This window comes from Natrix helvetica (genome assembly GCF_964273705.1).
Source record: "Natrix helvetica genome assembly, chromosome: Z".
NCBI classification, from domain to species: Eukaryota; Metazoa; Chordata; class Lepidosauria; order Squamata; family Natricidae; genus Natrix; species Natrix helvetica.
The window spans coordinates 140,615,583-140,632,586 of NC_138554.1; the positions used below are offsets into that span (position 1 = coordinate 140,615,583).

General features: G+C 47.4%; 1 protein-coding gene across 1 annotated transcript in view; it reads left to right on the forward strand.

Annotated features, from left to right (window-relative positions):
- Positions 1 to 146: 146 nt before the first annotated feature.
- Positions 147 to 17,004, forward strand: part of TBRG4 (transforming growth factor beta regulator 4) — a gene marked incomplete at its 5' end in the record, with an annotated part of 27,052 nt that continues 10,194 nt past the window's right edge. Inside the window, 7 exon segments of the mRNA XM_081970241.1 lie at positions 147 to 206; positions 208 to 315; positions 8,062 to 8,469; positions 10,656 to 10,979; positions 12,104 to 12,275; positions 13,818 to 13,975; positions 15,790 to 15,900. Of these exon segments, the coding sequence (XP_081826367.1) occupies positions 147 to 206; positions 208 to 315; positions 8,062 to 8,469; positions 10,656 to 10,979; positions 12,104 to 12,275; positions 13,818 to 13,975; positions 15,790 to 15,900 (1,341 nt within the window).

The window sequence follows — 17,004 nt, forward strand, 5'->3', positions numbered from 1 at the left end:
CAGACTGGGTACTTTATTCCTGAAACAGTCCTTTTTTTTTCTGAACCGCGCATGCGCTTTGCGAACCGTTTTTCAACATGGCTCCTTCTCATAGGCTCCAGCCTTCAACTCCCAGAGTCCCTCCCCCTCCGTCGTCACGGCTGAGAATGCTGGGATTTGAAGTCTTCAAATTTATGGCGGCGCAAGCCGCACGACTTGTGGAAGCTGGTTAGTGACGTCATCGAAGGGCGACGCGGCGCTTCTTTCCGAGCCGCAGCGGACGTGCGGGCGGCGGGTGGAGGTCAGTCCTCGCTCTGCGACGGCGGCCCTAGGAAGGTAAGGTGCCTCCCGGCACGGTTCTCGCGGCACCAAGGCCTACATCCTCGGCTGCCGGTGGAAAACAGGCCGGAATGGGGCAGGCCGTCCACTCATCTCCCTTGTCAGTGCGAAAACCACGGGCTGGACTCCTTTTCCTTGGACTACATAGCCCATCACTGACGCCCAGAGGCACGGGGCCTCAATCCTGGCCACGGGAAAGACGATCCTGGAATGGGGAGTCATCCCGAGGCCATCCAGTCCAGGCCTCTCGCAGAGCGGTTGTTCCGGATTCGCTTAACGACTGTATCAATCCAGGTCGTAAAACGGGGCAGAGTTGACTGAACGACCGCCTTGCTTAGCCATTGTTCATTATAACTCGTCTTTATGACTTTTCGTTTAGTGACCCTTCGAAGTTACAGCGCTAAAAATCTTGGGTTCCATTGTGGTCGTATGTCGAGGACCATAATCTAGCTTTGTTTATCAGTGAGGGTGGGGGAATTATAGTCTTGGATCGTGGTCCTGGATGTACAACCGCAGTCACCCCCAAAACTTCTGTTCCTGAGCTAGAGCGTCGTTAAGTGAGTTTTGCCCTGTTTTTACAACCTTGCTTGCCACGGTTGTTGTGAAGTGCCACTGTTATTAATAGTAACACAATGTTAAGCGAATTGTGCTTCCCGGGGACTTTGCGGGGAGAAGTTTGCAAAAGCAGATCAACACGACCCCTGGGACTCAAACCGGTTGCCAAGCATCCAAACTTGGATCATATGTCCATGGGGATGCTGCAACGGTCATAAGTGTGATAATCGGTTGTAAGTCATTTTTTTCCAGTGCTGTGGTAACAACGGTTACTAAACAAATGGTTCTACCTATATTTTACTACCTAAAAAGCAAACATGATCCTTGGTTATATAAAGAGAGGCATAAAATCAAGATCATGTGAAGTATTAAGGAAAGGAAGGGAATGATAGAAAGTGTTGAAGCTACAGGAACCTTGGGGGCAAGCGATCATGCAATATTGGAATTCAACATTATGCAAGCACAAATAGTAGAACAAAGTCAAACTAGAGTATTGGACTTTAAAGAGAGCTAATTTCGATAAACTTAGAGAGAGCTTGGGAAGGATTCCATGGATGAGAATCCTCAAGGGGAAAACAACTCAAGAAGCTTGGGAAATTTTGAAAAGTGAGATTATAAAAGCCCAGTTTGGCACAATACTAGTGAAGAAGAAAAATAACAGTTCCCAAAAGAAACCAGCATGGCTGCATAAAGAACTATCTGACAAACTGAAAGACAAAAAAGGTAAGTATAAAAGGCAGAATATCAGCAAATAGCCCGAGCCTGTAAAGATGAAGTGAGGAAAGCTAAGGCTCACAATGAAGAAAGGCTTGCCACAAAAGTAAAAATTAACAAAAAAAGCTTCTTCCAACATGTTAAAAACAAGAAAAAAGTCAAGGAAACAATTGGTCCATTGCTGGGAGAAAGTGGTAAGAAGGTGACAAGCAACAGGGAGAAAGCAGAACTATTTAACTCATGTTTTGCATCTGTCTTTATACAAAAGGATAAAACAGTCCACCCTATCAAAAACAGCACCATAAAAATCAGATTAGAAACACAAATTGAAATAGGAAAGAAAATGGTAAGTGAACACCTGTCTACCCTAGACAAGTTCAAATCACCAGGACCGGATGGATTACACCCCAGGGTTCTGAAGGAACTGGCAGACAAGATCTCAGAACCACCGAACTATATCTTTCAGAGATCCTGGAGCACCAGGGAACTACCAGAGGACTGGAAAAGAGCTGATGTGGTTCCCATCTTCAAAAATGGTAAAAAAAATAGATCCAGGAAACTACAGACCTATCAGCCTGACCTCAATACCAGGAAAGATTCTGGAAAAGATAATCAAGCAACGAATTAGCAAACACCTAGAAGTAAACAAAGTAATAGCCAAAAGCCAACATGGGTTTGTCAAAAACAGATCATGCCAGACTAATCTTATTGGGTTCTTTGACAAAGTGACAAAATTAGTGGACCAGAGGAATGTTGATATAGTTTACTTGGACTTCAGTAAGGCATTTGATAAAGTAGACTGTAACTTATTACTAGATAAAGTAGAAGAATGTGGGTTAGACAGCATCACCACCAGATGGATTCGTAACTGGCTGACCAACCGCACTCAACATGTAGTCCTCAATGGAACTGCATCTACATGGAGGGAAGTATGTAGTGGAGTACCCCAAGGCTCTGTTTTAGGCCCAGTACTCTTCAACATCTTCATCAATGATTTGGATGAGGGAATAAATGGGGAACTCATCAAATTTGCAGATGACACCAAGCTGGCAGGAATAGCCAACACTCCAGAAGATAGGCTTAAGATACAGAAGGATCTTGACAAACTTGAACATTGGGCACTATCCAATAAAATGAAATTCAATGGTGAAAAGAGTCAGGTTCTACATTTAGGCAAGAAAAACGAAATGCACAGGTACAGTACAGGTGGTACCTTCCTCAACAGTAGTAACTGTGAGAGGGATCTTGGAGTCCTAGTGGGCAACCATTTAAAGATGAGCCAGCCATGTGCAGCAGCTGCCAAAAAAGCCAACTCAGTTCTAGGTTGCATAAACAGAGGGATAGAGTCAAGATCGTGTGAAGTGTTAATACCACATCCAGTTTTGGTCACCATGATGTAGAAAAGATGTGGAGACTCTAGAAAGAGTGCAGAGAAGAGCAACAAAGAGGATTAGGGGACTGGAGGCTAAAACATACGAAGAACGGCTGCAGGAACTGGGTATCTCTAGTTTAATAGAAAGAAGGACTAGGGGAGACATGATAGCAGTCTTCCAATGTCTCAGGGGCTGCCCCAAAGAAGAGGGAGTCAAGCTATTCTCCAAACCCCTGAGGACAGGACAAGAAGCAATGGGTGGAAACTAATCAAGGACAGAAGCAAGGAACAAAGGAGAAGTTTCCTGACACAACAATTAATCAGTGGAACAGAAATTGCCTCCAGAAGTTGTGACTGCTCCAACACTGGAAGTTTTTAAGAATATGTTGGATAAACATTTGTCTGAAACGGTATAAATAAGGTTTCCTGCTTAAACAGGAGGTTGGACTAGAAGACCTCCAAGGTCCCTTCCAACTCTGTTATTCTATTCTATTACTACTGCTTTATAAAGCCATAGTAAGGCCCCACCTGGAATACTAAGATGATTAAAGGCCTGGAGATTAAAACATAGGAAGAACGGCCAGTTTGAATAAAAAGGACTAACAGTATTGCAGTATTCGAGAGGCTGCCCTTAGTTGGAAGGGACTTTGAGGTCATCTATTCCAACCCCCTACTCAAGCAGGAGATCCTTACAGAATCATGGAATGACAGAGTTGGAAGGAGCCTTGGAGATCATCTAGTCCAGCCACCTTCCCCAGCAGGAGATCCTACTTAACTCAATAGGGCTGAAATGAAATTCCTCCTCCTTCCATTTCCAAAATCTTACCAGTTTGTGCTACTGTATATTGCTTATATGTGCTTGTACCTTTGGTTAGATTAGGTGAAACCTGGCTACCTGTGAGAGATACTAGGACCTCGGAGTCCTAGTGGATGACAGCTTAAACCTGAGCCAGCTGTGGGGAGCAGCAGCCGGAAAAGCTATCACAGATCCTTGGTTATATAGTCATAAAATCAAAATCACAAGAAGTACTAATACTGCTTTGTAAAACCTTAGGCACACCTGGAATATTGTGTCTCGTTTTGGTCACCACATTACAGAAAAGATGTTGAGACGTTGGAAAAAAGTGCAAAGAAGAGCAACTAAAATTATGAAAGGCCGGAGATTAAAACATACCAAGAACAGTTGCAGGAATTGAGTACGGCCAATCTAGGGAAAAGAAGGAGTTAAGTGGGACATGATAGCAGGATTCCAGTATTTGAGGGTCTGCCCCAGGATAATTCCATGCCAAGTGGCTTGGGGCGCCCAGCTCAACCATCATGGATTTCGATGAAATTTGGTGTGAAAATGCACGCACATCTCCACTGAACATTGGATAAGTGTTACATTTACAGATGCAATACTTGCAGTGCTTGTGGAGATGCAGCCATTTGTTTGACCCCTATAGCACAGCCTTCGACAGTATGATGACTCTGAGGTTTCAGCAACTTTGTGACCTAATATATTTTGTTGAGAGAAACAAAACTTGGCCATCTTGTGCAACCCGTTGTGCTCTTTTAAACAAAATAATAAAACACATTCGCACGAGCGATTTCCGTCTAAATAATTTGGAGCAAAGTCGGCCCAAAACGACTGCGGCATGAAAAAAAAGAGGCTAAAGTTTGGCTTCTTATATCTCCGGAAGGAAAGGTATGAGTCACGTGAAGCTTTGTGTGTAAATAACCTAGCAACACAAGATTTTTCGAATATAAAATTTCATTCTGCTGCTTTTCAACGGTTCACAAATTGAGTGTAAAGTTGACGGTTTGTGTAAAAACACCAAAAGCAGGGTATTTTCAGCCCGCTTTTTCAAAAAAGCAAAAACCCAAACCTTCTGGGAACTCTGTTAAATCATCCTAATTCAGGGGTGTCCAAACTTGGGAACTTTAAGACTTGTGGACTTCAACTCCCAGAATTCCCCAGCCAGCAGAGCTGGCTGGGGAATTCTGGGAGTTGAAGTCCACAAGTCTTAAAGTTCCCAAGTTTGGACACCCCTGTCCTAATTAGAAAGAGCATGTTTCAAACCCCCTAAAAAAGTAGGATTGGTGTTTCATCTCTGACGTTTAAAGCCCTAAAAATAGGGACAAAGGTGAGGACGTTGTATGCCAGCGTCACATGCATTCTATTATTGTTTCGTCTTGTTTGATTTATATAGATGTCATTGCTACTATTATATTGCGTTGGTCCATGGTGACATTGTCACTACCAGTTCAGGCACTTGACCCAGCAACCCCATCGCCATAAGGGGCACGTTCAATAGCCATGCAATACCAGCCACGGGTGGGTTTCTTGGTTCAGGATTCCAAACCTGCAGTTTGGCTTCTTCCTCGAGGTTCCGAAGCCTGGTGTGCGTGTTTGTCCAGTCGCCAAGATGCCGATTGGGCAGCTTATCCTGGGTTCCCAAGCCTAAAGTGGGTATCTCATACGGATCCCAAGGCAAAGTCCGTTCTGTTCGTATAAACTGCCAAATTCCAGCGACTGCTTATTTACAATACAATACAATAGTAGAGTTGGAAGGGACCTTGGAGGCCTTCTAGTCCAACCCCCTGCCTAGGCAGGAAACCCTATACCGTTTCAGACAAATGGCTATCCAACATCTTCTTAAAGACTTCCAGTGTTGGGGCATTCACAACTTCTGGAGGCAACTTCTGTTCCACTGATTAATTGTTCTCACTGTCAGGAAATTTCTCCTCAGTTCTAAGTTGCTTCTTTCCTTGATTAGTTTCCACCCATTGCTTCTTGTCCTGCCCTCAGGTGCCTTGGAGAATAGTTTGACTCCCTCTTCTTTGTGGCAATCCCTGAGATATTGGAAGACTGCTATCATGTCTCCCCTAGTCCTTCTTTCTCTTAAGCTAAACATACCCAGTTCCTGCAACCGTTCTTTGTATGTTTTAGTCTCCAGTCCCCTAATCATCTTTGTTGCTCTTCTCTGCACTCTTTCTAGAGTCTCCCCATCTTTTCCACATCGTGGCGACCAAAACTGAATGTCATATTCCAAGTGTGGCCTTACCAAGGCCTTATAAAGCATGATGTTGATTCTCTCCCTCTGTTGATGCAGCCTAGAACTGTGTTGGCTTTTTTGGCAGCTGCTGCACACGGCTGGCTCCTATTTAAATGGTTGTCCACTAGGACTCCAAGATCCCTTTCACAGTTACTACTATTGAGCAAGGTATCACCTATACTGTACCTGTGCATTTCGTTTTTCTTGCCTAAATGTAGAACCTTTTGGCAACAAAAATTTATTATTGAATTTACCTGCCACGTTCTTTAGTGTCGCTTCTGGGAATTGATACTGTCGACCTGACTGAAGGCCCTGTAAGCAGGCAAATAAGATGTATTTGGCTCCAGAAATCCACCAAACGTCTTTTCTGTTCTGACCTAGGCTTCAAAAAACCCCACAAAGCAGCCTAATGTGATTTCCACTCATTCACATCTAACAATGTTTCACCAGGTGATTTTGTTTCACCAAACGGTGCGATAAGAGTTAACAACGAAACATCCAGCTGCTTGAGCCAGCCTCCAGCGACCAAATGCTGACACAGAGAGATCTGTTTGACATCTCACTTGTGTGCTTACAGCGCCTTCAGTCACGTCGTCAGGTTGGCAGTATCAAATTCCCAGAAGCCCCGCTAAAGAACGTGGCAGGTAAATTCAATAATACATAAGCCAGGGGTGTCCAAACTTGGGAACTTTAAGACTTGTGGACTTCAATTCCCTGAATTCCCCAGCCAGCATAGCTGGCTGGGGAATTCTGGGAATTGAAGTCCACAAGTCTTAAAGTTCCCAAGTTTGGACACCCTTGACATAAGCGATCGTTGGAATTTGGCAGTTTATACGAACAGTATGGACTTTGGCTTGTGAACCACATGAGATGCCCAATTGCTGGCTTGGGACCCCTACAGATACCCACAGAAGGCTGTGGAACTTCGAGGAAGAAGCCAAACTAGAGGCTTGGGATCCTGGACCATGGAACCTCCCCCCTCCCCAATAGAGGATGGAGTCCACTTAATTTTCCAAAGCACCAGAACGTAAGAAACAACAGATGGAAACTAATAGAGCAGTGAAGCAATCTGGAGTTGAGGAGAAACTTCCCAGCAGTAGGGAGTATTAACCAGTGGAACAGCTTGCCTCCAGAAATTGTGGTTGCTCCGTCATTGGAGAGTTTTTAAGAAAACACTGGACATCCACCCATCTATAAAGGCCAATGTTTGTAGCTCAGGGGCAAAATGATGGGTCCTTGGTTGGTTGGTTTCCTTTCATTACCCTAACTGGGTAGCAAGCAACTATCTGAAATGATATATTATCTCCTGCTTAGGCAGGGGGTTGGACTAGAAGACCTCCGAGGTCCCTTCCAGCTCTATTCTGATTGAGAATACTTCTGTTTGTTTGGTTGGGTTTCTGTAAGCCATTGTTAAGTGCTAGGGAAAAAAGGGGGCTTTATGGAGAGGAGGGTTAGGAGGAAGACTGGGTGGGTGGGTGTGTCCCTGTTTTTCTCAGCTTGGTAGATTGCAGACATTTCATGACCCAACTAAGTAACATCATCAGTGCTAGAAGGAAGGGGGTTGTGGAGAGAAGGAGGAAGGACTATAGGGGTACTTGGTGGTCTCTGAGCTGGGTGGTTTCCTTGCAGACGTCTCATGACCCAACTAGGTAACATTATCAGTGCTAGAAGGGAATGGGGTGGAGGAGGGGGAGGGTAAGAAAGTGTGAGGAGGAGGAGAAAGAGGAGGAAGGACTGTGGGGTCCTTGGTACTCTCTGAGCTGGGGGGTTTCCTTGCAGACCTTTCATGACCCAACTAGCTAACATCATCAGTGCTAGAAGGAAGGGGGGTTGTGGAGAGGAGGAAGGATGGACTGTGGGGTCCTTGGTGATCTCTGAGCTGGGGGGTTTCCTTGCAGACGTTTCATGACCCATGTAGGGAACATCATCAGTTCTAAGAGGAATTGGGATTTGCTCTCTGTTTATATGCAAGGGGCTTTGCCATCCCGATATTGATAAGTCAAGGGACCGGCAACAACAACCTTGTACTTTTCCCCTCCTCCTCCCCTCTCCTCTTCCCTGCAGACCCCCAACAAGATGGCGGCCAGGCTGATGCACCGCTGGTATTGGCTCTGCCGAACCGTCTCTCCCTTGGGCCTCCAAGCTGGCCAGTTGACTAACACCATGCGGTCACGCAGGCCGCCCTTCGCCTCAATGACCACTTGCAACCTCTCGCAAGTGGCAGACAACCTCTGTGTGAAGGAGCTGGAGAGCAAATCCCTGGAGAAATCCACCAGGTGGGAAGATCTCATCATGGCTTCATCCAGCGTGGAGGAGCTGCTTTCCCCTGAACATCTGCAGGACCTTGGCGGGAACCAGGCTGCCCTCATGATCACACGCTTGTCCTACCTGGCCTCACACCTGAAGCTGGACCACGGGGACATCCTGAAGGATAAACGCTTCCAGCAGCTGCTCCATCGCACGTACAAGGAGGTAGGGTTGTGGGGGTCTCTTTGTGTTCAGGACCTGCTGTATCTCCTGGTAGAAAGTCTCTCCGGGCCACGAGAAGTCAGGTCTAGATACCGTATTTTTCGGAGTATGAAACGCAGCAAGGTTTTGAAGAGGAAATTTTTTTTAAAAAAAAAAGTTTTTGCACTCTGCAAACCTCCCGAAAACGGGCCTGTTTTTTGTTTTCAAAAGAAGAGCATGAATAGCCCATAGGACAGGGGTGTCCAAACTTGGGAACTTTAAGACTTGTGGACTTCAACTCCCAGAATTCCCCAGCATGGGGAATTCTGGGAGTTGAAGTCCACAAGTCTTAAAGTTCCCAAGTTTGGACACCCCTGCCTTAGGAGGTTTGTAGAGTTCTGCTGGGGGTGGGGGCAAAAAACAGCCCATTTTTCGCTCATTTCTGCCCTCCCCAGCCCCCAGGAGCTCCGTGAAAGCCTCCTAAAGGCTATGCACGGCCGTTTTAGTGAAGGGGGCGAAGTTTCAGGAGGCAAAAAATGTTGTATTCAGTGTATAAGACGCGCCCAGATTTTCAGCCTCTTTTTTTTTTTGAGAGAGAGAAAAAGGTGCGTCTTATACTGCGAAAAATACGGTATGTGGCTGAGTTTGAATTAGAACTCTCAATCCTGTCAGATGCCTTTTTCGTCCCGAAAGATGGTTGCTGAGCCAGAACGGATCTCTGTTGACAGAGAAATTTTAACCCCAGGAGGTAGTTGTAAGGTCTCTTTGTGTTCAGAAGCCTCTGGGTGTCCTGGTAGGACGCTGTATCTCCTGGTAGTAAGTCTCTCCGGGTCAGAAGAAGGCAAGTTTAGGTATTTACCTAGGAGAGTTTGGATTGGAAGTCTCAGTCCTGTCAGATGCCTTTTTCGTCCTGAAGGACACTGGATGGAAACGGAGCAATCCTGACATAGAAAGTTTAACACAAGGATGCTGGTTACCTTACATCAGGGGTATCCAAACTTGGCAACTTTAAGACTTGTGGACTTCAACTCCTAGAATTCCCCAGCCAGCTCTGCTGGCTGGGGAATTCTGGGATTTGAAGTCCACAAGTCTTAAAGTTGCCAAGTTTGGACACCCCTGCCTTACATGAACTAGGATACAACTCATCATCAGCTTTCTGCTGAACCAGGGACCATCTCTAATGTCTTGGAGGCGACAGTGCCCCACCAGATATCTTAAAGAAGTGATAACTTTAAAGTTTTGTGATGGAGGTAGACTTTAGTGCATGTTTTTCCTACGTGGCAACTTTTAAGATACGTGGACTTCAATGTCCCAGCCCGCACGCGTGGATTCCAGCTTCCAGAATTGGTGACCAGAAAATTCAGGAGCTGAAATCCATCCGTGATGGATGGAGTAAGAAGGCTCATGATAGGAGATACACTGAATTGTTTGCGTAGCATGCAGGCGTTCTTTTCAATATGTATTTGCCATTTGTGTCCCTGCTCTCTTGTGATCCCTTTCTCTCCAAACTCTGCAAATCCCTTTCTCTCCAAACTCTGATGACAACAGGGATCGCGTAGCTGAGGGACACTGAGAAGGTTGAAATGCACGCACTGGTTGTAAAGTTCTTTTTCTGAGCCCGATTGGCAACATTGAAAAGTCGTTGAACTTGGCAGTTACTAAGGGAGGACTACCTTCACTAGTGAGCGCCTTTTTCCTTAGCAGGGGAAAGAACCGTAGGTAGAATCCATGCCTGCTCACTAGCTTCCTATCGGGGTGTACGTATGTGGACATAGTGGCAAAAAGCACCCCCTCTTTGCGTGTAGAGCCAGTTTAGTGTAGTTGTTAAGGCACTGGCCTAGAAACCAGGAGACTGGGAGTTCTAATCCTGCCTTATGCAGGAAACCTGGCTGGGTGACATTGAGCCAATCACCAGGAGACAATGAGTTCTAGTCCCGCCGTAGGCATGAACTGGGTGACTTTGGGCCAATTACCAGGAGATTGGGAGTTCTAGTCCCGCCTTAGGAGTGAAAGCCAGCTGGGTGACTTTGGGCCAATCACCAGGCGACGGTGAGTTCTAGTCCTATCTTAGGTAGGCTCGGTCCTGTTTTGTTCAGCCAAGGGTTGCTATACGAGCTGCCATCAGCCCAAGGACGGACAGCAGAAAAGAAATCGGATGAAGGTAATTTTAAAACAAATGAAGAAATACCCCGTGTCCCTCCCACCCGCAGGCCTCCAGGATCCACCAAACGATGTTGATTAACCTCCTGAAGAGTCTTTATTTTTTGGGAGTCAACCCCCAGCAGACGGAGCTCCGTTCGGCCGAGCAGGAGCTGCGCTGGCGCCTGCGTGAACTCTCTTACCGGCGCCTGGCGTCCTTGGCCGCCTACCTGGCCACTTACATCCCTAAGGAGAAACCCCACGAGCTGCTGACCGAGCTTTTCGCCCAGCTGGAGATGCGTTGGGCCGAGATATCGGACGCCAACACCATCGCCATGCTCATGGCCAAACAGGGATACCTCTCACCGCAACTCCGGGAGCGACTGGAGGACAAGGTAACACGGCTCGGGGGGTTTTCTGACGGACGTTTTGGGGGACCCGATTAGGCGGTGCCATCAGTGCTGTAAAGATGTGGGATTTCTGGAAAGGAGTGGGAGGAAGAGGATGGTGGGGTCCTCCATACTCTTTGAGTTCGGCGGTCTTCTTGCAGACGTCTCATGACCGAACTGGGGAACATCATCAGTGCTAGACGGGAGGGAAGGAGGAGGAAGGGGAAAAAGAGGAGGACTACTGTGAGGTCCTGGGTGGTCTCTGAGCTTGGGGGTTTTCTGACAGACGTTTCATGACCCAACTAGGGAACACCATCAGTTCTAGAGGGAAGTGGGATTTATGGAACAGAAAAGGAGGATGACAGTGGGGTCCTTGATGCTTTCTGAGCTTCTGAAACGTCTGCAAGACAACCCACAAAATTATGAAGGCACCAAGAACCTCATGGAAAGAGAAACACAGATAAGCAGGGATTAACACCAGACAAACCATCAAGCAGAAAACAATACTCGAATCAAGGGAAATTCCCTAAAAGCTCCTCTCCCTTCTAACACTGATAACGTTCCCTAGGTCCTGGGTCCCGAAACATCTGCAGGAACCCCCATCTAGCCCAGTGACCACTGAGAATCTCACAGCTGCCCTCCTCCTTTTCCTCCCCTTCCTCCTGCTCTCTTCAAACCCCCCTCGCTTCTAGAACTGGTAACATTACTTAATTAGGTCATGAAATGTGCAAGAAAACCACTCAGCTGAGAGCACCACTGTCCTTTCCTTCCTTCCATCCTCCCTCCCTCCCTCCCTCCCTTTTATCCTCCTCTTCCTCCTCCTTTCCCTCTTCCTCTTCCCCCTGCTCCCTTTCCTTGCAAACTCCTCTCACTTGAAGCACTGATGAGGTTCCCTAGCTGGGTTGTGAGACATCTGCAAGGAAACCTACCAAGCTCAGAGACCACCGAGAACCCCCCTTCCTCCTCCTCTTTTCCACACACCCCCTTCCCTCCTCCTACCTTATGCTTTCCCCCCGCCACTTTCCATCCTCCCTCCGTCCCCCGTCTCCCTGCTTTTACCCCCCCTCCTCTTAGTCCTCTTTGCTCCTGACGCTAAACGGATCTCTCCCCCCTCCCACCCACCCCCGCAGAGCCTGGAGCTGGCCGCCCACTTCTCTCCCGAGGACATCCGGAGGATCGCCGTCGTCTTGGCCCAACAAAACCTCCGTTCTTTGCCGCTTCTGCGAGCCATCTCCTACCATTTTGTCCAGAAGCATTTCGCCGTCCAGCCGGATATCCTCCTGGATTTGGCTTTTGCCTTTGGTGAGCGATCTGTCCCACTTTCCGGGGAAAACCCGGTTTGCCAGGAGAATTGGCTGAATCCGGGGTTTCGTCCTCCACACTTACGGCCGCAAAGTAGGATCATCCGAATTCCCGTGGCCGAGTGAGGATATTTGGGCTTTGACGACCCGTTTTTTGAGCGCCTCATTGCAGTGCTGAGTCGTTGTGCGTTTTTTTTCTGGCCCCGTTGCGATTTCGGACGGTCACTAAATGAACCATTGTAAGTCAAGGACTCTTTTCTCTTCCCGGGCCTTTAAAAAAAAAAAGCCCAGGAAACATTTAGACAACACAGCTACTTCTCCATTTACGATAATCGTAATTGAGGTCAACCTGTCTGTCGCTAAGTGAGACCGTTGTCACCCCTTTCTTTTCTGCTGTTATTAAGTGAAATCCCCGCCGTCATCAGCTGATGACAACAATGGAAACCAAAACGTTGGTCGCTAAGTGAACTATTAGCGGGGGTGAGTTTCGCCCCGGAGTTGAGAGAATCCTTTAGATTCAAACACGGTCATTAAGCGAATCAGGCTTCTCTTCTCAACCCCCCCCCCCAATTGACTTTGCTCTTTGGAAGGTTGCCAAAAGGGATCATGTGACATCCCCTCCCCCCTCCCTGGGACTCTGCGACCCATCGTAAGTACGAGTCGGTGGCCAAGCATCTGAATTTTGATCAAGTGACGGTCATAAGTGTGAAAAACGGCCGTGAAGTCCCTTTTTTTCAGTGCTGCTGTAACTACAAGCAGTCACTAAATGAGGACCAAGTGTACTGGGGCTGGGGGCATCACCTATGTCAGGGGTGTCCAAACTTGAGAACTTTAAGACTTGTGGACTTCAACTCCCAGAATTCCCCAGCCAGCATAGCTGGCTGGGGAATTCTGGGAGTTGAAGTCCACAAGTCTTAAAGTTCCCAAGTTTGGACACCCCTGACCTATGTTCTGAGATGATTGGCAAGCGGATGGTGAGAAGTGGGTTGCGGAGTTTCGACTTCCGTTGGCCGTCGCAAGATGGGACGATTTAGGGAAAGTGGCTTAGATTGGAGACAGCAGATACGAGTTCGGTCTGCTCCCTCCCAGTGCTTCCCAGCTGGGCTGGACTCCAACTCCCATCATCCCCCATCAGAGGATTGGGGCCCATGCCCGGAGGGAGCCATAGTCACCTAGACCTACAAGGCTACAAGGCGATCCAAGCGTCCTTTCCTGATATCCGGGAGCTACGTAGAGTCAGGAGGCCTTGAGTTGGAGTATCTCAGGGTCGTCTTGATCATCCCTGGTGCCAGGACAGAGGAACCTCTGCGCTTCCTCATCCCCTATTGGTCCATCCAGAACCCTCAGTTTGCCTAATATTTTACGAAAGGTAAGGGGGGGAAATTTCCAGATCTCTTACCTTGAGGTGTTGGGCCTGAACCTCACCACCTTGGGCTGCTGAAAAGACCTTCTCCCTTGGGGTCTTTCTCCACGGCCATTGTGGCTTTTGAGCTTCCCCTTCTCCCAACGTCCCAACCGCTTCTCTTTCTCTTCCCCGTGAAAGGGAAGCTTAATTTCCACCAGACCCAGATGTTCCAGAAGATCTGCGCGGAGCTCCTGCCCCACGTCTCCAAGTTGCCTCCCACCGACGTGGTCCGTTGCGTGAAGTCCTTCTCCTACCTCAAGTGGCTGAACCTGCCTTTCTTCGAGGCCTCTGCCGAGGTGAGCTCCAGGGAAGGGAGGGTGGTGGTGGTAGGGAAGGATCTCCGGATCAGGCTACAAGCGCTCTCCCCAAGGATTTCATGGTCCTGGGGTTCTGGATCCCAGGGTTAAAGGAAGACGGCAAGTCAACAGAAAGAGATCCAGCGATGGTCCTTCCAGAATCTTCTTGGTGGATGGAATGGAATTTTGGTTAGTGTTGGTTCTCATGGTACACATCCAAACCAGTGTTGACATACTTCAAGAGGGAAGGACTTCCACTCCCAGAATCCCTCAGCCAAGATGCTTTAAGATGGGAGGACTTCCACTCCTAGAATCCTCCACTCAGCAGTGCTTTAAGAGGGGAGGATTTCAACTCCCAGAATTCCCCAGCCAGGATGCTTTAAGACTTCCACTCCCAGAACCCCCCGGCCAGGATGCTTTAAAAGGGGATGACTTCCACTCCCAGAATCCCCCAGCCAGCTATGCTTTAAGAGGGGAGGACTTCCACTCCCAGACTCCCCCGGCCAGGATGCTTTAAGAGGGGAGGACTCCCCCATCCAGCTATGCTTTAAGAGGGAAGGACTTCCACTCCCAGAATCCCCCATCCAGGATGCTTTAAGAGGGGGGGACTTCCACTCCCAGAATCCCCCATCCAGCTATGCTTTAAGAGGGGAGGACTTCCACTCCCAGAATCCCTCAGCCAGCTATGCTTTAAGAGGGAAGGACTTCCACTCCCAGAATCCCCCATCCAGGATGCTTTAAGAGGGGGGGACTTCCACTCCCAGAATCCCCCATCCAGCTATGCTTTAAGAGGGGAGGACTTCCACTCCCAGAATCCCCCATCCAGGATGCTTTAAGAGGGGGGGACTTCCACTCCCAGAATCCCCCATCCAGCTATGCTTTAAGAGGGGAGGACTTCCACTCCCAGAATCCCCCAGCCATCTTGCTTTAAGAGGGGAGGACTTCCACTCCCAGAATCCCCCATCCAGCTATGCTTTAAGAGGGGAGGACTCCAACTCCCAGAATCCCCCATCCAGGATGCTTTAAGAGGGGAGGACTTCCACTCCCAGAATCCCCCATCCAGGATGCTTTAAGAGGGGAGGACTTCCACTCCCAGAATCCCCCAGCCATCTTGCTTTAAGAGGGAAGGACTTCCACTCCCAGAATCCCCCATCCAGCTATGCTTTAAGAGGGGAGGACTCCCAACTCCCAGAATCCCCCAGCCAGCATGCTTTAAGAGGGGAGGACTCCAACTCCCAGAATCCCCCATCCAGGATGCTTTAAGAGGGGAGGACTCCAACTCCCAGAATCCCCCAGCCATTATGCTTTAAGAGGGGGGGACGAACTCCCAGAATCCCCCATTCAGCATGTTTTAAGAGGGGAGGACGTCCACTCCCAGAATCCCACATACAACCCCAATTGAGGCCAACATTTCTGTGGCTAAGAGATACCTGAAGTGAGTTTTGCCCTGTTTCCCAGCCTTTCTTGCCACCGTTGTTAAGCGAAGTCCTGCTGTTTTGTTGTTAGTCAGACGGTCGTTAAGTGAATCTGGCTTCCCCGTTAACAACATCACAAAAGGGGAATCACCTGTGACTGTTGTAAATATGAGTCAGTTGCCCAATGTCCAAACTTCGATCACCAGATGCTTTAATGGTCGTAAGTGCAAGGCACAGTGCTTAAGTCCCTTTTTTCAGAGCCGTTGTAACCTCGGATGCTCACTAAGCAAATCATCGTAAGTGGAGGACCCTGTGCCCTGGTGTTTGCTTTGGCCGATTGCTCTGTGATCTTCTGTGGGTTGAAACATTCATAATTCCTCTTCCATTTTCCCTCCTCAGTATTTCATCCAGAATAGCAAGAGATTTACTCTGAGCCAGCTGGTTAATCTCCTCGTTTCTTACGCCCGCTTGAATTTCCACCCCAGCAACAAAGAGGACTTCTACAGCAAGGTGATTTTTATCCGTTTTCTGTTGTGCAGTTGCGGCTCTTGGGGCCTGCTCCACCTCCCGTCAATTAAGCTGGAATTAAACCTAGTTATTTCAAACTGTAGATTAAAAATATTCTGTATGGAGCCAGTGCAAAGTTATAGTATAGCGTAGTATTGAGCAGTACGGTACAGTATAGTATTTTATTATATAGTATGGTATTGTGTAATATTAGTTAGTATATTGTATAGTATTGTTTAGTATTGCATAGTGTGGCATAAGTATGGTATTGTATAATATGTATTGTATTCTATAGTACTGTATAATAGTATAGTACAATATATTCTATAATATACTGTAGTATAAAGTAGCGTAGAGTATTGTATTGTATTGTATAGTACAGTATTGTATAGGGTAGTATAACATTGTATAGTATTATATAGGATAGCGTAGCATAGTATACTGTAATATTGTGTAGTATAGCATAATATTGTGTTCAGTATTGTATAGTATACTGTAGTATAAAGTAGAGTATTGTATAGTATAGTACAGTGTAATATTGTATAGGGTAGTATTGTATTGTATATAGTATTATATTGTATGGCGTAGCATGCTGTAGTATTGTAAAGTATACCACCGTGATGCTGAACCTGTGCCACGCATGCCAGAGGCGCCACACAGAGTCCTCTGTGGGAACGTGCGCCATTGCCAGCTACTCTTCTGGGTTCCATTGTGCGCATGCGGAAAGGTCAGCTGCTGTCTTACGGGTTGTGGTGCTCCGGTGCGCACTCCAGTTTTGGCACTCGGTGCCGAGAAAAGGTTAAGCATCACCGGCATGGCCTAGTATAATATTGTATAGTATTGTGCGGTGTAGTACAGCGTGTATCGTATATTAGAGCGATTGCAGCGATCCAACCAGCAGACAAGTGAATAATTCAGCCAGATTCATTTATGCAAGAAGCTTCTTTATATACAATTCCATACAGCAGAAGCCATAACTCAGAATCCAGAAGTACAGAATTAATAATCACAGAAGCGTATTGATATTTCAAGGCAAAGAAATTCTTACATACAAATCAGTCAAGCTAAGCCACGCCCAGGCTCTGAGCCGGCTGAGTCACCAAACAG